This window comes from Cibotium barometz, chromosome 20 (assembly GCF_041138505.1).
Source record: "Cibotium barometz isolate CiBa-2024 chromosome 20, ASM4113850v1, whole genome shotgun sequence".
NCBI lineage: Eukaryota > Viridiplantae > Streptophyta > Polypodiopsida > Cyatheales > Cibotiaceae > Cibotium > Cibotium barometz.
In genome coordinates this window covers 30031698-30056998 of record NC_141065.1, presented here as the reverse complement: position 1 = coordinate 30056998, position 25301 = coordinate 30031698, and the positions used below count along the sequence as shown (strand labels likewise).

At 42.2% G+C, this 25301-nt stretch overlaps 1 protein-coding gene across 1 annotated transcript in view; it reads left to right on the top strand.

Moving 5' to 3' along the window:
• The first annotated feature begins 16571 nt into the window (after positions 1-16571).
• The window catches only part of PDE149 (integral membrane TerC family protein), a 38644-nt gene continuing 29914 nt past the window's right edge, over positions 16572-25301 (top strand). Inside the window, exons 1-4 of the mRNA XM_086814736.1 lie at positions 16572-16787; positions 24491-24575; positions 24670-24753; positions 24836-25107. Coding sequence (XP_086670862.1) covers positions 16683-16787; positions 24491-24575; positions 24670-24753; positions 24836-25107 — 546 coding nt within the window. The 5' untranslated portion in view covers positions 16572-16682. The remainder of the gene's footprint in view (positions 16788-24490; positions 24576-24669; positions 24754-24835; positions 25108-25301) is intronic.

The following is a 25301-nucleotide window of genomic DNA, read 5'->3' as shown; positions in this document are numbered from 1 at the left end:
ACAAATACTACCCAATGGCTGCAATATGTTGGTGCATTTAATGCACATTGCAAGTTTATTGACAATTGGGGAGAGGAATTACAAAAAGTTATGTATTGTAATCCTCCTCCCACTGAGTTGATAGCCAAAATCAATGTCACCGATGAACCAAAGCTTAATAATCATTCCGCTAGGTGAAAGAAGAACAAAGAGTTGGCCCAAAAAGAGAAGGAAGCAAAAGTTATAGCTAAGGCAACTAAAGAAAATCAGGAGCCAACACCTAACTTGCACCCTATCCTAAAGCACTATAAATCTTACACAATTGGGGACCACAAGTTAGTGTTTAATAATACCACACAAAAACCAACAAATGAGACAAAAGGAGCCTATGAAGGTCCAGCTGTCAAGAAACTCCTGGAAGAATTGTCATCATGGCCTGAGCGCAAACACACATACCACTCTAAGTGGGCGATGCTATAAGGATACAAAATATAATGATGCAAAATCAAGACACACCCAACACACTGACAAAAGAAACATGTCATAACACCTACTCTAGATACAATCCAACTATCATTGCTAAGACAAAAAACATGAGGGCATGCCATAACACCTACTCTAGATACAATCCAACTATCATTGCTTGGACAAAAAACACGAGGACACTACACATATATACATGTTTTTTTGGTTTGATTTCTCAGCCTCATATACTTTGCCCTCCCCCCAAACTGCTAGAGCCTTCATGCTCAATGCTATAAGAATAAACATATATGCCAAAGTTCTCTTCTTCTTGTTGTTGTGTAAGGTCTTCATCTGCAAGCTATGCCCAATACATTTCATCCTTCATTATGATCATGACACATGCTATGTACTTCTTCAATCTAAAACCATTAACTCTCTTTTTGTGCCATTTCTCATCTAGATCTGCAAGCTGATAGGTTTCATTTTTTAATCTTTCTATTACATAGAACGGTCCTTCCCACTTGATCTGAAACTTTGTTTGAAAAGTGTTATCAAGCCTATTGTTGTATCTAAGTGCGGGATCGCCTCTCCCAATGCTCTTGTCTTTGACTGCCTTGTTGAACCTCTCCTAGTTCTTTAGCAATACTTAATCATAATGCTCAAAGGCTCATATCCTATCAAGTTGTAATTCCTGAAAAACATAAAAGGTTTTGTTGCAAAGCATTAGCATATATTTTTTCATGCTTCATTACAGTTGGTATCTCCACTTCTATAGGTAGCAAAGCTTCCTTCCCAAACACCAAATGAAAAGGTGAGAATTTGGTTTCCTCTTTAATAGAAACCTTGTAGGCCCATAGAGCACCAGGCAACTCTTAATACCAAGTTTTGTCATATCCTTCCATCATCTTGGTCACCATCTTAATAAGCTCACCATTGAATCTTTCATTCATTCCATTACACTGAGGATAGTAGGGGGTAGTGTACTTATGTTGAATTTTCAACTTAGCAGACAAATGGATTATGAGATCTTCTTTAAATCTTGGTCCATTATTTGACAAAATCTCTTAAGGTACACCAAACTTACAACACAGATGTCTTCATACACAAATCAAGCTACATCTTTGGCTTCAATCTGCTTCACAACTTGAGCTTCTGTCCATTTTGAAAGATAGTCCACAGCGGAATGTAACACTTTCCTTTGGATGTCATGGGCAAAGGACCCACTACTGAATCAATACCCGACCTTCCAAAAATATCATAAGACAAAAATGTATAACTAAGCTCATATTTCAACACTCTCTTGCCTAGTTGTTGACATTGTAGGCAAGACCTACACCAATGTGATACATCTTTCTGAATGCTAGGCCAAACATAGCCTTCCAAAAATACTTTATGTAGGGTTATTTTCATAACATAATGACCACCACATGCTCCCTCATGATTGGCTTCAAGGATCTTGTAAATTTATTCTCTCCATGGTACCCTTCTAAATAAGTATCAAATCTGCACCCTTCACATGTATAAGACATCATTAATCAGCATGAATTTTGTTGCTTTCTTGATAAAGGTATACTTCTTGGATTTCTCGAAGCCCTCTAGAAAATGACCCGTAAACAAAAATTGTTTCTCATGTTCTAAGCTTTCCCTTCCTAAATACAAAGGAGGATTAGCCTTTACAATAAACACTTCTTAAATACTTTGTTGAGCTGGTGCATGAGCTTCCTCGTTCTTCTTCCTCTCAACATGTCTGAGAGACCATGCTTCAAACCTATTTAATAATCTTTTAATTTGTTGACACACCTTTTTCAAAGCTATATTTTTACTTTGCCGCACGTCTAACACTTGTTTTACAACAAGTAAAGCATCACCTTTGATCTTCAACCTCTTACTTCCCATATCAAGTGCAAGAAGCAAACCCTTTTCTAAAGTTGCATATCCAACTTCATTATGACTTGTTACCTACAACTTTACAGTTACATGTTGCATTGTGTTCCCTCCAGGATCAAACAAGACAATCCCTCTGGAAGCTTCATTATGACTTGTTAATTTTTTCACTTTGTTCCCTCTAGGATCATACACGACAATCCCTCCTGAAGCTTCATTATGAGCCTTCCTATAAGGATCATCAAAAAACATGGTAAAAGCATCTTCCATCTTTGCATCCTCAACTTCTTCCATCTTTGGTTCTACTTGTCACACACTAACCATCACCTACTCTGCTTCACTGTAGTTTCTTTCCACCTCAGCTTTCACCCTGCTTGCATAGTAAATGGGCCTTACATAGAGGCTCTCCTTTCCTTGTTGAAGCAAAACTACACCTATAACATTAGCACCTATTGAAGGGTTTACATAAAAATCTTTGTCCTAAAATCAGGAGCTTCCATAGATGAAAGGCTACAAAGCACTTCCTTAACTTTGTTGAAGACCTCTTGGGTCCACATAAGAGGATTATGCTCGACAACTTGTTGGAGAGGATACAAGACTTGAGAAGCCAGAGGAATAAACCTACCCATATATTTAACTTGGTGAAAAATAATAATTAATTGCTTTGTGTCCTTGGGAGGAGGTAAAAGCACCAAAGCTTTCACCTTGTCATCATCTACTTCAATACCATTCTCTAAAATGATATGTCCAAGCAATATGACTTTACGTTGAGCAAGGAAACACTTTTTTGGGTTAAGTTGACCACCACTCCTATCCAATCTTACAAATGCAAGCTTTAACTTTTCACAATGCAAAAGTCTACTACTATAAATGTAGATGTTATTAATGAAGACCTTAATGAACATCCCAAGATAAGGTACAAACATAATATTAATCCTTCTTTGAAAAGAAGAAGTCCCATTGGTCAAGCCAAAGAGTAATGATTTGTAGCAGAAGCAACCCCAAGGTGCTATGAAGGTGGTTTTCTTTTGATCTTCAGGGGAAATTCGGAGTTGTAAGAAGCTTGAATAACCATCACAAATGTTGTACCTTTCATGACCTGCTAATGAATCCAAAACTTCATCTATATAAGGAAGAGGATAATGGTCTCTCTTTGTGGCTACATTAAGTGGCTTGTAGTCCACAAAAATTCTCCACCTTCCATCCTTCTTTGATTGAATGACAACTGGACTCACCCATTCAGAAGTGGTGATTGGGTAGATGAAGTCAACCTTTAATAACTTCTCCACTTCTTCCTTTAGTGTATCTTGTTGGCCTTTTCCCAAAGGCCTTAGCCTTGGGCACGCTAGTTTGACACCTTCTTTGAGTTCAATATGAAGAGTCTCTCCTTTGAATCCCCGAATCTCTTCATAAGATGTGATGAAAAAGATTAAGAAACTCCTGTAGCACGATTTTATATTGATGCTGTTCAACATAAGTAAGATCAGTACTTAACATTTTGTCAACAAAGTCTTTGTTTACATCTTTTTTGGGTTCAAAAAACTCTTCTATTTCCTAAAAAATTCTCTTCTTATTACAAACTTGTCCTATATTCCCTTCATTCATGGGTTCCAAAGCAAGCATAGACACACTAACATCACTTGAATACAAACCTGTGCTCCCCTCATCACTATCCCTTTCACTCTCATCCTCACTCTCAATGTTTCTCCCTTCCTCTTCATCATCTTCCCCTAAATTTGTTTTTGTCAATTATACTAAACTTTTTCCTCATTCTTTTTTTTTATCATAAAGTGTTATTGTACCCTTTTCCCAATCTTGAATTGCACATATCCTAATACAAGGTCTTGGTAGCAGAAGTAGATAGTGCTTTGGGTGATATGGTATGGTCCTAGTTGTGGAGGGCTTAAGGTTGTTAACCAAATGGCTGGGATGAATATCAGACCCTAGTAACACCGCTTTGCAAGGGATCTCAAGCAATGATTTTAGGTATTATGGATAAGCATGTGTCTCAGCATTGTTCTCATGGAGTACTTGTGCTTCCAAAAAGAATATGTGTTGATGATGATTAAGCTTTGTATCCTTGTATTTTGGGTTTGGTATTAGATAGAAATTAGTGCTTGAAGCTCTAGTTATTGTAATGGTGATGTCCTTAGCCAATGGGTTATAGGTGTGGTGACTGGGGGCTTAATGGTGATGTCCGTAGCCAATGTCTGTAGCCAATGGGTTATAGGTGTGGTGGCTGGAGGCTTAAGGTCATTACAAATTTTAAGCCTTAGATAAAAGGTGGAGGATCCGTGTCATGACAACAGGATTTAGTGGGAATCTAGAGAGCTCGACCATCCGAGCAAGGCACGGGCGGGGTTTAGGGGAGCTAAAATGACCAGGTGCAAGAGTGGCCGGACACCAGTGAGAGTGGCCGGGCACATGTGAAGAGTAACAAGCTAATAAAAGGGTTGGGTCTAATCTTAGAGGGTCTAGTCTTTTTTAGCTATGGTGGTTGGGTGAAGAAGAAGGAGCTCAGCAACCCTTGTGGTGATGAAGAACGTATAGCTGAGAAGGCTGCCCTATCATTGGTATCAGTCTCAGAGCTTGAATCCTCAACACGATGAACGCTACAAATTATGGTGCAAGTAAGCCTTGATTTTGGTTAAGCATGGAGGAGGCCGCTAGCCCATCTGTGCAAAAACATCGAAGCTGACGCAGAAAAGGCCCTATGCAGTTGTTTGGTGTAGATCACCAGAGGAGAGGCCGGAAGGCAAGCGCCCAATGTAGGAGTCCAAGTTCTGCCTCATGGGCCTTACCTAGTGCTGCGCGGTCATGCTGGTTGATGATGAGCACGGGCTTGGGTGCTAGCCCATAATATAAAGGCCTGGGTGCCCTAGACGGCCCCCTATGTTGCACACCTTCACAACTATGTTACTACGACATCGTCTTCCCCACTCGAGACAAGGTGGCATGCAAGCCCTTCGACATCCTAGGACTGCTGCCAGCCACCAATATTTCCGCGAAAACATCCCATACTTTAGAAAGGGAGTCATGCAGACGATTCAGCCATCCAATATTACCGGTATGGAGAGAAAACAGCCATCCAATATTACCGATATGGAGAGAAAACAGCCAATAGCCCGCTAGCCAACTTTGTCACCTGAGAGACGCCACCTTGGGAGCCGCCGAATTGCATAATTTAAAAAAATAAAAAAAATTCAAAGGTTTATACTAAAGTATAAACCCTTGTATTCAGGAGGATGTTCCCACGATGGAATATTCGAGAGGAATTTCGAGCTTGTTCGAGAGAGCTTGGACTTGAGGTCATGAGTACGAATGCGTGCATGCAGAAGGGCACATGCTTCAACGAGATAACAAGATAAGGTAATTCTCTCCTTGCAATCTTTTTCATATGCTTTTTCTTCAATAGCATGCAGTTGTTGTGATCAGTTAAGAGCTTGTTTCTCCATGATTACAAATCGTTGGTTCTTGAAAAGCATGATTGTGTGTTAGATTTTCCTTAACTGAGTTGCGCACAAGTGAAGGTTTTTATGTGTGCATTTAGGCATAACGAGTTTCGGTTATGCTTAAGGGCATGTTTACATTGCTTTGCATATGTTTTTGCTCTATTTAGAAAGTTTTTTGCTAATTTGTAATCATGTTCGCATACGAAAAAGCAATTAAGGAGAGTTTTTATGCACATAAAGAGGTATTTTTTTTCCCACAAAGGAGACTTCTATTAACTATGAAAAATTTTCCAAAATGGAGATTTCACACCAAGCAAGGTGGAGATCTCAACCAATCAGGAACCCTGTGCTGCCAATAGGGTCTTGAATGAGAGGATGTGAAAAAGATACCAATGTCCCACTCTCTCATAAACTGGCCACGCTTCCTCTCCGTAGCCCTCGAAGATCCCTAGATTCTAGCCCTCTGTAGCCCTCGAAGATCCCTAGATTCTAGCCTAGGTAGCCATAATGGTGTGAATAATATCACTCCAAATCCTGCAAAGACACTGGGAAACAAGAACGGGAGTACCCTCAATGGCCTCAGTGCATCTAGCCTTCTAGATATTCCAGGCTGAGATGCTAGCAATAATCTCCCAAGAACTGTCTAACCTCTGTGCCGGAGGAACAAAGTGTGAAAGTGGCAAATCCTGAAGACAACACTGCCGAGCAACTCCTTGCCTAACCATAATGGCCAAGCTCCTATCAGTCCCCTCGAATCTCAGCTGAGGCCCAGACTGTGTCAACCAAATGATAGAACCAAAAGAAATGATAGCATCCCTCTTAATCCTACCAAAGAGGTGTGCAATCGCGCAGACCCTCTGTGCTTCCCTACATTCCCATAAACAATGGTAGACTGACTCCCAAACTCCTGCACATCTAGGGCATGCTAGGCAAGCACCAGTAAACAGACCTCCACTGATGATTGGTGGCTAGACCACCATGAAAGAGAAGCCTTGATGAAGGAGGAAATATGTGGCTTCCTATAGGAATGCCACAATCTCCACCAAAATACCCTCTGAATGTCAATCGAAATGCCGTAAGACTCCCAATGGGGTCTAAGAGTAGGGACACTCTGAATGTGTCCCAAGATAAGATGTCTGGCATTCCGCACCGTATAACTGAAAAAAGGCATGCTTCTCAAAGGGTTACAAGCATCCTTCCACTCCCACTCACCGGGGTCCCAATGCAAATGTCTGATAGGGCAACCACTATACAACCAAAGGCTAACACTCTCTGTGATCGTCCTTGGAGGGGGGGTCAACAAAGACGTGCTTCCCTAACCTGCCAACAACTCTGACTCGACGAATCTAGGGGCCCTCACTAAGGTCCTGCACATCACATCTCTCCAGCTGCCATCCATCGTGATAGAAAAAAAGATCGGCACATCATCCTCCCTAGGCAAGGAGAGACCCATAACCTGAAGAGGAACACCTATCCCAGAAAAAACTCCAAAGCAAGAATGATGACAACCTTCCAAAAAAGATCCAGTAATCCAATGGTTGGGAATGGCTGCATTAATCTATGCAATCCTCCGACTAGAGCTCTCAAATGCTGCATGAAATCCAATCTGTGCACCTCGGTGAGGCTCTGAAGCCTCTTCCAGACCAGCACTGTGGGGCATAGGGTCTCCCAGCCAGCCCAAAGAATATGCATAGCTGCCCCAAGAGGCCTACCATGCACATCTAATATCAAATCATTCCATAGAATGGGCTGCCGGTTAGCTTCCTCCACTAAACGCGGGGGGATGTGTACCAAAAAACTCCTCAGGCAGTCCCAGGCCCGTAGGAGGAACCTAACCACAAGGGGGACGAAGGGGAGCAATGAACTGCATCCGAAAAAAATAAAGCATGAGCTGAGAGTCCAGTCACCACTGCCATGAGAACAGGGACACACTTCGTGATCAGCTCATGAGAAAGTCCCTCCACGGCTCAGTGCATGGAAGAAAGCCTCTAACAACAAGCTTACAGAGCAAAGCCTTACATTGCACCTCAGGGTCAATGATTTTCAATCCCCCTTCCTGCTTAGGCCTGATAATGGTTTCCCAAGCAACTCTGGCCTTGATGTGTGCATTTCCATCAAGCCTTGACCAAAGAAAGTTCCGAATAAGGCGACGAAGTTGGCCAATGCAACCCTTATGAAAAATCCAGCACGAAGAAATGAACCAAGCCATGGCTAGCAAAACTTGGTTAACCACCAAAGCTCTAGAGGCCAAGTCGAGCTTCCTCGTACTCCAGTGATGAAGTTTAATTTTAATGCTTAAGAGCACTAGAGCAAACTGTTATGCAGGGGAGATGTCAACGCCCACCTGACAACCAAGGTATCTGGTAAAGCATCCTCTCTCAATCCAAGTAAAACCAACATCCTCTCTCAATCCAAGTAAAACCAACATCTGTACCCCAATCTGCAAGAGGAGAATCACTGATCCAAAAACCAATTGATTTATGCCAATTGATAGTAGCTCATGTTGCCAAACAAAAGGCTTCCAAGGCTGTCTAGAAAGCACATAAACAAGCATGTGAAGCCTCAAGGAACAACGTCGTATCATCTGCTAACTCAAAGTCCAAAACCTCTTCCTCCGTGCATAAAGGCAGCTTGAGATCCACAACACTAGGGGCAGCCCGAAGAAACCTGCTCATAGCCTCAGCTATAATGAGGTACAGTAAAGGGGCAAGGGGACAGCCCTGCCTCACTGAACGGGAAATTTGAAAATGCTCGACACACCCCCCATAAGCTAAAACAATGCTATGAGCCTCCCTATGTAGGCAGGACACCCCTTTGATCCAGTTTTGGGAAAACCCCATGTGTGCCATAGTGCCCTCCAAAAAATCCCAATCCACTCTATCATAAGCTTTTTCAAAATCAAGCAAAAGAATGGCAAGCCGGGCTACTGACTAGACTTTGCCCACTCGTCGACAGCTTCCAAGAAAGAAAAGATGTTATCAAATATACTCCTTCCTTAGAGGAACCCATTCTGTGTATCATGGATAGTCCTTTGGAGAATCGGTTGCAACCTTATACTCAAGGCTTTAGCTAAGATCTTATATGCAAATCCAAGGAGAGTGATGGGCCTCCATTGCTTGATGTTAGTCTTGTCCCCACTCTTGGGGATAAGGTGAATCAACCCCTCCCTGAGGTATGGTGGCATCATACTCGACAACCACATTTCTTGAAGGGCAACAGTGATAGCATCTCCAATATGATCCCAAAAAAGAATAAAGAAGGTGGGAGAAAGACCATCATCCCCTGGGCATGAACCACTAGAAAGAGCATGCAATGTGTGAAGGAATTCATCCTTCAAGAAAGGGGCATCCAGGGAAGAACACATAGCATCTGTAATGAGCCTGGGCGTGCACTCCCAAACTTTCTGTCATGCCACATCTCTCGGAGGAGAGGGCACCTCTGCAATCAACAAAGACCGATAAAAATTTGAAGCAATACCCCTTACCTTATCACGCTCAATCTGAACCTCACCCTGTGAATCCTGTAAGTACCTCACCCTGTGAATCCTGCAAGTACCTCACAGAACCCCTGCTATGGGAAGGCCTGTGTGCTAAAAAAAACTCTTTGTTGCATCTGCCACCCATCCGAGTTCAAAAGCCTTGTTTGCATGAAACGTGAACTCAACCCTCCTATCCATGGGGCCAACTGTAGCTTTGCACTAACTGTGGTCAAGAGGTCTGTAATCCAAGACGCATGTAAATTCTATTCATGTTCCCTCTAAAGAGCAGCAATCATACGTCTAATAGCTCTCTCCTTGTTCAAAGCCTCCTTCCTCTTGGACAAGGCAGCGCTATGATAATGATGGTTGGTCCTCTCAAGAGTCAGTGCAATATTATGACGAGGATCACGATCGTTCACAAGATCTCCATATCTCTCTGATCTCAAGGGAGATGTTAGCATCTAGATAAAGAGAGTTAGGGATACGAACACGGGGAGAGGCCGAGCGAGCCCCAGTCTCCCTGAGACACAAAATGACGAGGTAATGATTGGATTTGTTGGTGCCATGCATAATAGCAATGGTGTGTCCTCTGTCCAGGGACCAATCATCCACATAAAATCTGTCCAGACGTGCAAAGATGCTCTCATCCCTGCTCCTACGGTTATGCCAAGAGAAAGATAAGGAGTTTGGCCTTCTCTAGAAGTCATCCTCAGTCCAGCAATCCCTGCCAAAAAAAGAAAGCATGAACCTCTCCCATGAGGTTTGCTCCAAATGGTGTAAACCCCCTTCGCGTCCACCCTTCTTGTCAGAAGGTTGCTGAAGTCTCCTCCCACTATCCAATGATCAACCTGGGGAATGACATTTGTAATGGTGTCCCAAAAGGCCACCCTTTCACCTCTCACGTTAGGTGCATAGATATTCAAGATTCCCAATTTCTAACCCTCATGCATGATCAAGATCCACTACGCTCTAGCAGGGATGATAACACCGTGCCCAATAACATGAGGCATAACAGATGCTGCCACTGAAATGCAAACACCTCCTCTAGTCCCAACAGCCGAAGACCAGAAGGTGTGGCCAAAAAGCATCTTACTAGTTTTGCCACACTGAGATCTATCCAATTTGTGTTCCTACAACAAAAGTATATCCATAGACCCTCATGTAGGGTGAAGCTAGTCCTTCAGAAGGCGCTTCCTACCATGGGTGGGAAGCGCTCCAAGGACCTGAACATTCCATGAGACGATTCTCATGGAAGAGAAGAGGGTTTGACCCCTGATCTAAGAAGACGATGGTTGGACAGCCTAGGGACGCCACTCATAATGCTGGAGGATGGGATAATCCACGAGGCAAAGTCCACTGACATGCCCTTGTCCGAGGCCCTGCAAAGTACCTGCATATGTACGAGAAACCTGTGCGCGTGTGGGGCATCACAAGGGCAATGGCATCATGCTGAAAATCCTGCAATACATGATCCCCACTGTGCTGAACATCCTGCATATCGCTCCCTCCAAGTAGAGAGGACTCAACAAAATCATCCTGATCTGATATATCATCTCCTTGCAAAGATGCATGAGCTAATACATCCATCTTCCTAGAAACATCATCTATCTGACGTACAAGATCCGAGGAGGTCTTCCCATCAATCGCACCAGGGGGTGGGCGTGAGAGACAGCTTGCCACACCTGGCGGACTGTAGGATGGGAAGGATCCAAGGGAGGTGGTGCCTGAGAAGCACGCTTACGAGGCCTCTTGCGACCCCGAGCCCGAGGGCAATCTCGAGCAAAGTGACCCTGTTGGTGACCGCCAAAATCGAGAAAGACTCCAAAACGACCCTCATTGCCAGAATCTTTGGAGCTCACCCTTCCCGTCTCCAGGCTCGGGATTGGGTCCTGGGGCAGGTCTGCCTTCCGACCTCGCTCCACACTTTCGAGATGTCAGGTTGCTTGGAAGAGGTTTCTTCCAAGTGGAATTTGATTTTGAGGACGCAGCCTCAGAGGTTTTAAAGGGCGGCCCTTTGCCATTGGGCCCGCGGAAGGTTTTTTTTCTTCCCTACTCTAGCTATTTTCACCCTATTGAGGAAGACCAAAACTGTTTCCCGATTACTCTCAGATTCCCAGGTCTTCCTCGTGCATATTGGCCTATGTTAGAGGCCATCGGGTCCGCCTTTGGGCTGGTTCTTCCTAACCGCATTTTTCATTCTTTCTAATGCTTTTCGTTCTTTCTCTTGGCATAAAGAGGTATTTTTAATATATGCAACATTCATCAATGCGATGCATGAAAAAGTTTTTTCTTGTATACTGTCTTGGTCATACTGTATGATCAAAGAAGTGACAGCAAACATAAAGGTTCAAATCCATCTAAGTAGCAAGTAGTTTTGAGTCAATTTTTCTCATATGAGAATTCAGAAGGGGCTTGTAAATAAAATCTATGTTTTTGAAGTGCTCATGTTAGGTCTTAGTATCTCTAAGCTTGTCGGTAGTACAGACAACGATAAAGATAAATGTAAGTCACGTGTTTGTTTTTCGTTTTGGATTAAAGTAGTTTACTTTTGGCTGAAGGCATTCATTGAGTAGCCACGTTTGTATGGATTCTTTACATGACCTGTTTGAGCATTTAGGACCAGCATTTTATAGTTAATCAATCTGTAAGCTATGCTTTGCTCGCCACTCTTTTGGTTTGATGTGCTTTTATGTGTAAATTATTGTCTGACTCAGTTCAAAATTCTCGAGTCTCGTATGGTTAGCCTAGAGGCTAAGTATGATAGGATTCTTCTTATGTTGGAAGAAATCTAGAAAAGTTTGAGGGCATCCTCCCCGCAACTTATGTCTAAGGTAGGAACATTGAATGTTCACATGAGACACCACCACCATCATAAAAGCTTTAACACCTCCCACCTTCAATGGAGAAGGAAAGAAATAAAGATGTGGTGACTACCTTCTTGCGAAAGTGGTAGGATTTGCGTAGCTTGCATTAAATGCCAGGGCACCTATGTGCCCTAAAAGCAAGCCTGACCCTTGGGGGGGGCAAGGCTTACAAATGGTGGATGAACCTCACGGAGGCTAAGACCCACCCCACAATTTGGGCGAGTTTGAGAATGTATTTAAAAAGAAGTTCCTCCGAGAAAATGAGATGGGACAACATTGGGATGCATGGGATCATTGTGAGATGCTAATCTCACTTTGACTCATTACATCAACAACTATAGGGAAAGTCATTCTCAAGTTGATTATAAGAATAAAGTAAAGTAAAACGAGCCCAAAATGCTCGAGGAGGCGATTAAGTTCTTTGACGACACGGTCGGCAAAGGCAAGCATATAGTTGATGCACAAAAGTCGTCTATGATGGCACGCGGTCCTATGTTTCAAGCTCCCATGAAATGACAAGGACCTATGCAAAAGAGCAAGCTAAGAAAACTAAGGGACCAATTTGTTTCTTAAGGTTAGAGGACTATGAGAAAGCAAAGCAATAGAATCTAAGTTTCTATTGCATGGGCAAGGGACATAATAAATCCCACCGCCTTAAGCTTGGTTTGTTGGACATGGGTGAGGGTTCACAAACCAAAGAAAAGGGAAAGAACAAGCAAGTTTATTTGTGTGTCCTACTAGTAAGTGTTTTGAAAATCGTTTGATGTTATGTATAGCTGGTCCAAAGTGATGGGAAGGCATTATTTTTTGACTCTATGGAATTCGAGTTATGGTACTTTTCAAATTTTTTACAGCGTACATCTTTTGGTGTCTATGAGTTTTTCTACTTTTTATTATTTATTGTCCTTTGATGCTTTTACTAAAGCAATGAAGTGTTAAGATTAACGTTGTGTGTAAGCACCATCAAAAGATTTCAGTTTTACATGGAAGTTGTGCTTTTTATTGTATTCTTACATAGTTTCTCATTTATTTGAAATGAAAATTTACCTTTTGATGTTATGTTTGGATCACCTCACCACAAAGAATTCAACATGTGGTTATATGTATTTAGAAAACTTTCACTCTTGCAGTTTGAGTGGGTTTCTTTCTTTATTCAACTTTAGTCGCATGTTCCTTTGCGATTCTTTAAGGGAAGGGGAAAGTCCCCAATATTACTATTTCTAGAAGCTTATGATAGCTTTTGCTATAGAATGATCAATCGAAGTTAAACCTTTGTGGTGGAAACGGATATGATTAATGATGGCATAGGAACTATTCTTTGTAAGATGGTAAACCTATTCCGTAAAAGAAGTTGGACAAGGTCCAAGAAAAGTACTTAGTATGAAAAGAATCGTATGCTATGGTGCATACGTTAAGGCAACGATGTCAGTGGTATGGTACCTTATTTGAAATAGCCTTTGCTTTTGTGAAGTATCAAATGGTTATCTAGATAAAGGAAGTTGAAAGGTCTAAAGGCTCGTCGAATAGAGTTGTCAAGAGTTTGAACTTAAACTTAAAGAAAAGAGTGCTTGCTTGTAATCATTTAAGGGGTAGTGCGTTGATAATACGCATGATGCCAATGTGTGGTGTGCCATAGTGATGAGATGGTACTCATCCTAAAGTATAGTGACCCCATTGTCGAGACATGCACAACCACTAGCGGTAAGTCTCATAAAGAGGGTAGTGTCCAATAAGTGACATGATTCCCTAGATGGTAAATATGATGTTGGGATCCCTATTCACTATTCCAATCAGAACTGTTAAGCTTACGACTACCATAAAAAGAATGTCCGAGATGACATTGTCCCACTTTAATTAGTGAGATATAAAAGCAGTTATTGGCTAGACCAAAGGACGTCCACATTTTTAAGAGGGTCTAGTTACAATAGCGGATTGCCAAAAGTATCTTCTTGTTACTAGGTGGTATGTGTGACACTTAGTAGATAATGAGGATGAGGTAATCAAAAAGCGATTGACTGGTACTTGGTTGAGAAGTTTCTCATCCAATGATATTTCAAGCTAGTCGACACTTGAAATATAAAGATTTGGCCAAAGGAAGTAAAGTATGTTATATGGTCAGACAACGAGTAAGATGTAGAACTTGAGAGTTCTAATGGATTATCCACAACGAATAGAGACCATGATTTGGTTTGGATAATCAGGAATTGGTTGACTAAAAGGTGTTGGTTCATTCCAACAAAAAGACAGTGAATATGCTAGAGTTAGTTTGGCTATTCATTGAGTATATCAGTCACATATATGTGGGCTGATTGTTGCCAATATAGTAAGCGATAGTCGTATAAAGTTTAATAGTTGTTTTGGCATACTGTGTTCAAAATATTGGATACTATGCTAAACTTGAGTACGATTAATCGTCCATAGCTATGGTATAATCAAGAGAGTCAATCAAATACAAAAGGATATGCTACAAGCATAATTAAGAAGCAAACTAGTTGGATGAATATTTGCCCATATTGATTTGCTAACAACTGTGCCAAACATTTAGCATGAGGGTCCAGTGTAGAGTCCTCATGGCCGTTGGACTCCAGAAAGAAAAGATACAAAAGGTTAAATATTTTCTTCAAGATCTCCACGAGATGACAAAAATCACGAAAGATAATGTTAAGAGAGTGTAGGACCGTGCTAAACATTATGCAAACAAAGATCGTAGACAAATCATCTTTGAGGAAGGTGATAAAGTGTTTTTAAAGGTTCCTACACACTTTGAATCTTTGAACACGGGGAGAAGTCTAAAGCTTAAAAAAGTAGGTAGTGTTGCTTATAGGTTAGCTTTACCAGAGAGCTCTAAAGTTCATTCAATTTTTCATGTCAGTAGACTGAAAAAGAAGTTGGGTGATGACGATAATCTCGTCAGTCAAGAGATTCTAGTAGAACTTATTGAACCCCCATCCTTACTATATGAACTAGAAAAAGTCTTGGATTTCTATCTCTTCCAATTCGACCATTTTGGTTGTTGAGTGTTTTGGGTGTTGAGTGTTTATGGTGGTGGATTATATGATGTTGTGGGGAGTATGTTCTCCTTGTGCGGTCATTCCCAACCATTGTACTTGGGTTCGTGTGGGCCAGTAAAGCCAAAGGTCGGTTTTGGGAGTGTGGGATTTGACAATCGTGATGGGGTGTGTGTTTGATGTATTGGGTTTGAATCATTGTACTTGGGTTGGTGTGGGCCAGTAAAGCCAAGGTCGGTTCTGGGAGTGTGGGATTTGACAATCGTGATGGGGTGTGTGTTTGATGTATTGGGTTTGAATCATTGTGTTATGCAATTGTTATCAGTGTAGAAGTAAGAGGACAAAGATAGTCTTGCACACAAGCTAGTCACATCCTACTTATTGTGTCGTCTTGTAACCATTGAAATCTCATATACTATGTGGGTGTGTGGAAGTGCTCAAAACATTTGTATTATGATCCTATCTCTTGTATTAGAGCCGTGGATATAACATATCTCATCACAAGGTTTTCCATTAGATATTCTATGTTATTTCCGCACAGATTATGAATGGTTCATCTTACTCCAACTACCACCGCAAAGGTTGAATGATGTCCAAATTCCTTGGGATTTACCAGAATGTGTGATTGATGCAGAGGTAGTGCAAGAAGAAGATATGGATTGTCTTTGACTTTATGTGGATACCAATTTCTTTTGTTAAACATAACCATGTATTAAGTATGTTGACATATCCAGAAGTGGTTTTTTTGGTATAAAACTAGGTTCTTTTGCCACATATCAACAATGTTTTTCCTTGTGATGGTCATGTTTATGTGTGGGCTTTCTTTCTGGGAACTCATATGCGAGGCTCAGTGCACTGGGTTTGATTTCAATTGAAGTGTGTTAATGGCTTCGCTTGTCAGTTGGGTGTGTGTTAACCCAATATCTAGCAAGATTACCATATCAATTTCTTGGAATGTGGGGGCTCAGTGTGTGTAAACACTCTCTTAAGGTGTGAACACTTGCTTATGAGAGGATAGGATAAGTGTGCCACTTGTCATTAGTATAGTGACTGTGTGATTTTTTCTATGGGTCAAAAGATAAAGGCTACTAGCCTACAAAAGCATGGGTTTCGATATCAATCAATAACCATCATTGAGTCGTGCAATTCTTTCTCTGTCTTGAGCTTTTTCATCTCTCTCTTTCTTTACAGTCGCCATAGCTCTCTCTCTCTCTCTCTCTCTCTCTCTCTCTCTCTTATTTACCTCACTCACCTTCCACATAGCTCGTGACTACCACGTAAAGCACATAGCTTAATGGGTTTCACTCTCTTTGGAGATTTCCTTGAGTGGCTACAAATAAGATGTTTTCTTCTTGGCTTAATGGGTTTTACTCCCTCCTTTGGAACTCGCCTCGAGTGGCTAGAGATAAGGAAGAAACTTAGAAGAATATAGCATTAAAAGGTACCATGTGGCTAGAGTTCATCCGATTGTCATTTCTATTGCGGTGTCTTGTTGACGAGCGATTAGTGAAATCTGTTGAAGAAGTGTGCATGGCCGGTAGCGAGTCTCGCCATGGCAGCTGCGACGTCGTGCTCCGCTTCATTGTTTCAGTGTGTGCCGGCGAGCAAGAGGGGGCGGGTCTTTGCGGCGAGACATCACGCTCTCTTTCAAAACCAGGTATTATTACTGTCATCATTATTGTGATTTTGTGTACTGGGCTGCATATCGGCGCGTTGTTGAGATCGCTCACATGTGCTCTCACACGTGCTATTGATCCTACATATCACTTTTCACGTGCCTGCGTCTTTTCGCTTCATGGGTCTCCTCGGAATCACGTGTGGTACCTACACATGTGAACATGCCCAGTAGATTCTGAAGGTTCCAAGTCACAGTCGCTTGCTGTGCATTGAAGGCATAATGGGCATGCTAGAATGGATCTCCTGCTGCTGTTGACGGCTTTTTTTTGGCAATTGTTTTTGGACCCTTCTTATTACTGTTTCGAAACATTCATCCACACAGACACAGACACACACACACACACACACACACCTTCAGTGGTTCCCAATGGCCATTTTTGAGCAGTCTCTCCCATCCATAGAGGATGGGTACCATCTGCCTGTGCAGCAAACTACTCACCTTATGTGTATGATCAATGGGCACCATCTGCATGTCTAACAAACTACCCACCACCTGTATATGCTCTTTCTGCTCCGCCGCCTCCTTGGGCCAGTGCTCCAAAGACTCAGGTTGTTGTGTATTTTTTCCGGTTGAAATTTGGCATTGCCTTTGTTTTCGAGGAACAAAAACCATACATTTTCGTTATAATCCTGATGTTTTCTCAAATGCTGGTCACTTTCAAGCAATACCCCTATTTTGTTTGGTTGGAAAAAAAATATTTTTTGAAGAATGCATTGTTCAGGGCTATTCAAGAATGTTCTTAGGATTTGAAGTCTATTCCTTCATCGGCCTCTTTTTCCTGACAAAATGGAGGAGCGGGCATGAGGTTTTTATGTTACCCTTGTAGAAGTGCACGGTGTTTGCAAAGGTTTCAAAGATGGCTTCCATCCAGTGAAAGAGCAAGAGAGGATTTTAGTGAATACCTTTTGGCTTGTAGAAGTGCACGATGTTTGCAAAGGTTTCAAAGATGGCTTTCATCCAGTAAAAGAGCGAGAGATGATTTTAGTGAATACCATTTCTTCAAAGTTGAGGTACTGATAAGCAGAGCTTGAAGTGCACAAAGCGTCCTGCTTTCACACCTAACGCTATGCTTCATTTATGATCCATCATCTTTGCTTGTTTGGTTTCTTCTTTGGACCAAGTCTTGGTTCTGTCTTCAGCCAGCTGACATGGAGCACTTTGTATTTACTTGAGAGAACAACACTGTGGCAGATTTCCAGAAAGAGTTGGGTTCCTCTTCAGGCCACTGCTGTTGCTCTTTTCTGTTCTTCATGTCTAAGTAAGAATAATCCAAGTGCATCAGCTTTAGTGCTCAGATGCTTGTTTTATGCTAAGGTTTCTAATTAGGGTTGGAGTTAAGCAGAGGAATCAGCACAAATTGTGAGCTCTAACCTTTAAGGGGATGAAAGAGGCTATGAGTGTGAGAGTGGGTGCTTAGAATGGGCAAATGTAGCCTGCCTACCTAACTCACACAAATGTGAAAGCAACTAACAAAAAAATGCCAGTAAACAAAACTAGTGCTGGTAGGAATCAATGCTAGTGGAAGTAATTTCAATCTCCCAATCTACACATCTTCCACCATTTCTTTTGCAGCAGCCAGCCAAGTCTTTTGCACCATCTGGAAGACTAATAGATTCAGCATGAACAGTTACAATCAACCCAAATCAGGCAAGGGCTCTCTAGTGCAAGAGATTTCAGCAGTTGGGAGAGGACTACAGGATGTTTTCTTGCTTTGTTCACAACTCTACTATGTAGCTTAATAAAATCTTAGTAGATCTAGCAGGCTTCTTTGTAAATATGTAAGGTTTGTTGAGCTGAGCATATATAGCAGATTAGGTTTGAAGGATCAGGTCTGTGTGTGTACGCGCGCGGATCTTTTATACAAAGCTTCACACATCTAAAGGGAGCACTTCATCAAGGTTTGAAGCAATGTATCCATTAAGAAACCCAAGTATCTCACTAACGCATGTCACATGCCTCGTGGATAGCTATCTGCCAGTTGAGACTGCCTTCTCATTGGCTCCAGATAGAGACAAGGAGATACAGGGGAGGCAGGAACATAAGAGCACTATCTGTTAGGCCTCTATCTTCTAGAGTTATGTTGCCACATGAATACTCTTCATAGGAATCTCTGGGCTCACTCTTGGGAGCAAGAGCAACTATATGAGCTGACTCAAACTTTTATCACATATTTCCTCAATTCTCCCCACAGGATAGGTGGAGAGCAACCATTCATGATGCTGTGTGTGGGATCATGAGGGGTAGGATCAACACACCTGCTATATATCTGAGGCTAACTTGAGGGTTAGATTGGCTAAATTGTGGGTTAGGGAGCAGTTAATAATCCCATAAGTTATAGCTATTTATAACTCATAAGTGACTATATAAGAGGAATGAGCCTACAGAGTTGATATATTGTATTGTCATGTTAAAAGATCGTCCATGCCTAGACTATGGATACAATTCACTTCTGATTGTCCATCCTTGAGGTTGCAGGCAAACAATCTACCAATGACCCCTCAAGGCATGTCCTCGTGGTATGGGATGTCAAGGCTGAGTGGTGTGAGTCTGTATGGACAGATCCTTGGCCCTTATGCTCGGGGGAAATCCTGTGTGTACGAGATCTATGGTTGGGTGGTGAGCTAGCTTGCGGAACCTTAAGTTGGATTAATGTTGTGCTTATCTTGTGTGAAGATCATGGAAGGATTTTGTCATAGGAATCCTTCCATCGCAGGAATCTCTTATAGTTGGTATCAAAGCTGCCCTTAATCATCAGAGGACAAAGAGGTGATGTGTAAATGTTTGCGGAAGCGTGTTTATGATTGATTGATTGTGATTAGCGTCTAATCATAGATTTTAACCTATGCACAACAAATTTCTTCTTCTTCATACTCAATATAGTAGAGAGAGGTGGCGTAATCTACCATGTATTACTAACATGAAGTATATACAATGCTGAATAGAGATACTCAATGGTAGAACTACTCCCGAGCTCTCAATGACTCAATGATGACTGACGGATCAATGAAAGGATATGGCCAAGACCTAGACTCCTATTAATAGTGTCTAATGTTGGTGAGTTGGCCACCCACCTTACCAACCCTAATAATAGTGTCCATCTAAGTGTGTTAGCAGACATGCAGATTTCACATTGTGAATTTTTCGTCCAAGTTGCGGTCAGTTGATATTGTGCTTATTCTTTTGATCTTTAGCGGTGCATTTGTCCTATCAACTACTTATTTGCTGTACTAATTCTTTCTATTTGCTACTTCCCCTAGTGCTAGACTTCATTATGGCTGAGTCTGCCCTGCATCTCCGGAGGTTTGACAAAAACTCAGTACGAAAGCCTTTGTGTGAATATATGCTCTTATGTGTGTGTGTGTGTGTGGAGTGCGTGTGTGAGAACATATCTTGATACAGAGTTCTACACCCACTATTGGGCATTGATGACGTTAGTGGAGATGTCATAGTATTTAGTCCATACTATGCATAATGGAGTTGCGGCCAGTTGATATTGTGCTTATTCTTTCTATCTTTAGCGGTGCATTTGCCCTATCAACTACTTATTTACTGAACTAATTCTTTCTATTTGCTACTTTCCTTAGTGCTAGGCTTCATTATGGTTGAGTCTGCCCTGCATCTCCGGAGGTTTTTTGACAGAAACTCAATACAAAGGGATTTGTGTGAATATATGCTCTTATGTGTGTGCGTGCGTGTGTGTGTGTGTGGTGCGTGTGTGAGAGCATATCTTGATACAGAGTTCTACACCCACTATTGGGCACTGATGACGTTAGTGGGGATGTCGTAGTATTAGTCCATACTATGCATAATGGAGTTGATAGTTATATAGTCTTGTGGCTTGACTACCATGAGTATATAGCATGCACATTCCTAAAAGGTGAATTTGGGCATGTTCCTGGATTCATCTAGGTATATGCATAATGGAGTTGATAGTTATATAGTCTTGTGGGTTGACTACCATGAGTATATAACATGCACGTTCCTAAAAGGTGAATTTGGGCATGTTCCTGGATTCATCTAGGTATATATATATAAATAACCTATTAACTATATCCATATTTGGTTGCTCATTGGGTGCTTTGGGCAATATCACAATAAATTGGCACAATAGCCCTTACAAACACATTGTCCGGCCACATACTCGACCTCTGAGCTTGCCAATGGGTAGAAGCATGTCCATGTGACACTTAAAAGAGTGCACGTGACATCCCCTCCTGTGTAACTTGGAGCATGGGTGAAAATGATGCTCCACCACTCCATCCCGGTATGGATCTTTTGCCAAACTCATTCTCTGCTCCACACACCGGTTAGAACTCCAATAGCATGGCTACTGGACCGGTTGTCTCCAATGATGTCTCCACCACTGCCTCCTCAAGAATCGCTGGAATTTGCTACTATCTTGGGGACTTTGTCACCGATACCACTTCCTCTCTTGAAAGCTTTTCGGATCCTCGAACATTTCCTCCTTGTGAGCTTTATCTATGGATGGACTTACCGCTGTATGAGTGGCCCTCCAATCGCTGGTTGGTCTCCTCACCCCTCTCTATACTATATGTTTCCACTATGCTCTTGTAGAGATTTATACTTGGAACTTCGACACACGGGTCCCATGCTCCAGATTTAATATAAGAGAGCTTTTGAAAGCCTCCTCTCCCGCCCACAAGCCGTTTCTGGAAGACAGCACGCGGGGGATGCCCTTAGGATCAGAGCAGGACACCATTCATATTCTCTCCAGATTGTAAGGCCTTGGGAGAGCTTGGGTTGTCACTAGACGAGTCTGTGTCAGTGTCATGTGACTTGTCTTTGCCCTTCTTGGAAGACTTGCCCTTGTCCTTGGCTTTGCCTTTGTTCTTTGACTGACAATCCTTTGACAGGACACCGACTCTGAACTTTCTTCACCATTGTCGAGAGCGCCTGATCAGGTTCAATAGAAGATGAAACTTTCAATATCCCCTAAGAAACTAGGATGGATTCCTCTTCCAAGAGGAGAGTACACAGATCATCAAACTCGAGGGAACGTGTTGTGATCTGAACCCGCAAAGCTCGGGAGACCATGTCATAATCTGCAGGAAGCTTGATGAGGAGGAGAGCAGCTAACTGAGAAGAGGTCAGGGCAGTACCCATTGCCACTAATTGGTCATGAATTACCTTAACCTTCATCACAAATGACTGCATGGAAGTCCCTGCTGTAAACTCGAGAGAAAAGAGCTGACCCAATAGGTTGACAGACCGCATTGTAGAGTCCCGTGCATATAGGTCTGTTAGCTTTCCCCAAACAGAAGCAGCACAAGCCAATGTTTGCACGGCAGGGGAGACCTTTGGTGAGATGGCTCGTACAAGTGCAGAGTGAGCTTTTGAGTCTTGATTCTCCCAAGCTGAAAGTTCGGTGAGAAAGGCATCCTCCTGGTCCTGAGTCCACTTCCTAGAGCTAGTAGGGCGTTCGGGCTTTCGTTCGTGGCCCTGAACAATCTCCGAGAGACCCTTGTGTGTGAACCAGACCTTCATCTGTAGCTTCTAGTGATCATAGTTTGTACCACTGAGCTTGTCCTCCTTGTTCGTGCAGGGGGGACCCATGTCTGCCTCAAAGAAGCTATGTCTCAAACAACCTCTGTAGCTAAGCAATCCACGTGCTCTCTCAAGCACCTTTCCATAGGATCCAACTAGGGACTAGTAGCCCCCTTTGAAGATGCAGGCTGGACAGCAGCAAAAGAAACGCAAAAACACACCACTGGGAGCCGCCTACCGGAAGAGGGAGGGGATCTTGGAGGGAGAGGAGCTGATGTGCCACTTGTCTGATGCACTTACTGAATCTGCAGCTAGACCTCCTCCAGTTGCCTCTACAGAAGAAAACGCAGCCTGGGGGCTGGCCGACAGCAGTTGGAGAGCTTGTAGAGCAAAAACGCAGCTAAGAGAGAGAAACGCAGCTAAGAGAGAGAAACGCAGCCACTGTTTTGAAGGACCTACAGCCTGGAAAATCTAGGGAAGCAGAAAACGAAGAGGAAAAGATTGTGCAGCAGCCAGAGCCTAGGTGAATGATACCATGAAAGAATGTGCACAAGCAACATGAGAGAGAGAGAAAGATTGCAAGCAAGAACTGAGCTTTATTAGCTTGAGGTTACAGAGTACAAGAGTCAGCAAATAGGGCAAGGAATGATCTGTAGGAATGAATAAGAGAGCAACTCTTATATACTAGTACATGAAACAGTTGGCTGTAGGAAAACAGGCCGACAGCTCCACGACAGCATAAAAGAAAAGATGCAATATTTTAACAGTTTTTCTATTGAATAGCTAGTGATCTTCACCTTTGGTACACATGTATGCTTGAGTCTGATTTTGGAGCGAACGTTTGATGGTCCTCTCATTAGGTTTATTTGTAGTATGCATTCTCAAGTGATATTCTAGCTATTTAGCGGGTCTTGTTAGGTGCTTTTGAAGCATCTATGGATCATTTCGACATTTCCAAGATGAGAGACGCTAGAGTCTAGTATATTTGAGAAGAGGTTCTTTTGAGAGGGATTGGTTATGAGGGGATATTAGATATTGGGACCGGGGGTCGAGCATTCTTTTGGGTGACTCAAAGGATGGAAGGTTGACTAGTTTCCTAATATTGATTAAAACCTGGTGATGATGGGTTTTAGTGTTTGTTTTGAGAATTAGTATGACAATATTCTTGTTAATATTTGTTTTCTAGGCATCTTCTCCATAGATTTAGACAGATGTCGAAGAGTCCTATTCAGTCGTGTGTTGTTTTCTGTTGTGACTCTGTGACTTGATCCCATAATTGGCATGAGAAACTAGAGCCATGAGCCTAGATTTATCATGGACACAGTATGAGGTAATCCCTTGAGGGAGGGATTGTTGGGAATCAAGGTCATACTTGTGTCCTTCACTTTTCCATGAGGGGATAGCATTAGTTGCTAGAATGGACACTAGTAGGCTGGCCACCAATTTAACACAAGTGTGAATGCAAATAAAGCAAAAATACAAACTAACACAACCAACACAACTAGAGTTTATGGAGGTCTTTAAGTTGAATGCCACTTAGATGCTGTAATTTGTAATGATTCTATTAAGATTATTTATATCAATGGAAATGGCAAACCCATAAGGTATCACAGGCACAAAGGAATTTTTGGAGATGATCATTTCAATTGGCTAGAATTTACCAACTTTATGATTGTAGGCTATGGTTGTTAAAGTTCCTAAAACATTGTATTAAGTCCATGGTTACTATACAGTTTTTTGCATTGATATCAATAATACACTTGCGCCTTAGATGCAGCGAATCTACCTGGGAAGGTCCAATATCTTGAGTTGTCGTAGGTGTCTCTCACGTCACACCGTTGTGCATTTTGGTGGGTTGAATCCACTTTGTTGGTGCTCATAAGTAGCCTGTACATGAGGCTTTTACGTGAAGCCCTTACTCTTTGTGAAGGTAGTATGGAGCCTTTTCAGTTGATTTACAACAAATGAAGGGAGGAATGATATCTAGTTTATGTAGACGTAAGTGGCTAAAATGAAATTGTTACTTCAGTGCCATTGATAGGCCTTCAAGCTGCAGTAGGCATATTCCTGATTTCTGCAAATGGAATTTTCAAAATATTAAGCTTGTAACTTGTTTGGCTTCAGAAACTTTATTTGCCTGAAACAAGTATGCTAGGCTTCATACATCCTTTTTTCAGGATTGGAACTCTACATGTAACTGTTCTTTGCAAAGGCTAGCAGGGCAATTGCTAGTTTCCAAGAGTCATTTCGGTCTCAGAAAAGGTAATTAGAACTTCTTAACGTGAAGAACATTGTGTTACTCGTAGATAGCTGTATGTCTTCAGATTCTGAAGTTATCTTTTTTGTCACGTAACAGGCTGGTTAAAGCCTTACAAGCTCCAACATGGATCATGGAAGCTTTTTTTAGCACCAGAAAATACAAGGGAGACTAAGGTTTCAGGTTAGCAGGACAGAATTTTTGGAAGCTAGAGCAACTGTTTTCTTCATGTTTTCTCATTTCTGGATTTGAAATCTTGTGATAGAAAGAGAAGACATATCTTCTTCGGATGTTGTTGAGAGTTCAGATGAGAGGACCACCTTGTTTGCGGATGTAGAGAACACAGATAAGCACGCAAGTTCACCTGTTGGGGAGTTGCTTCCTTCACTAGATGCTGTTGTGGTCGAAGCTACTGAACTAGTGGTTGAAACTGTGGAAGCGGCGGTGCAAACGGTCTCCTCTGTTGGTGAAATAGAAGGTTCAAATCCGGTGGAAGAGCCAGTTATAGCGGCAGCCGTGAAAACAGTCGTATTCTGGGTGAGCATATATTTTGTTGCTAATCTACTAATCTTTCTATGAGGAAAGTGTTTCAGCATCAGAAGACCTGCACATTGGCAGCTTGTAGGTTATACATTATGCCCCCCCCCCCCCCCCCCCCCCCCCCCCCTTCCTTTCTTTTTTTCCTGCTTTAGAGTAGAGGTATGCTGAAATGATATGTTCTCATGACTTAA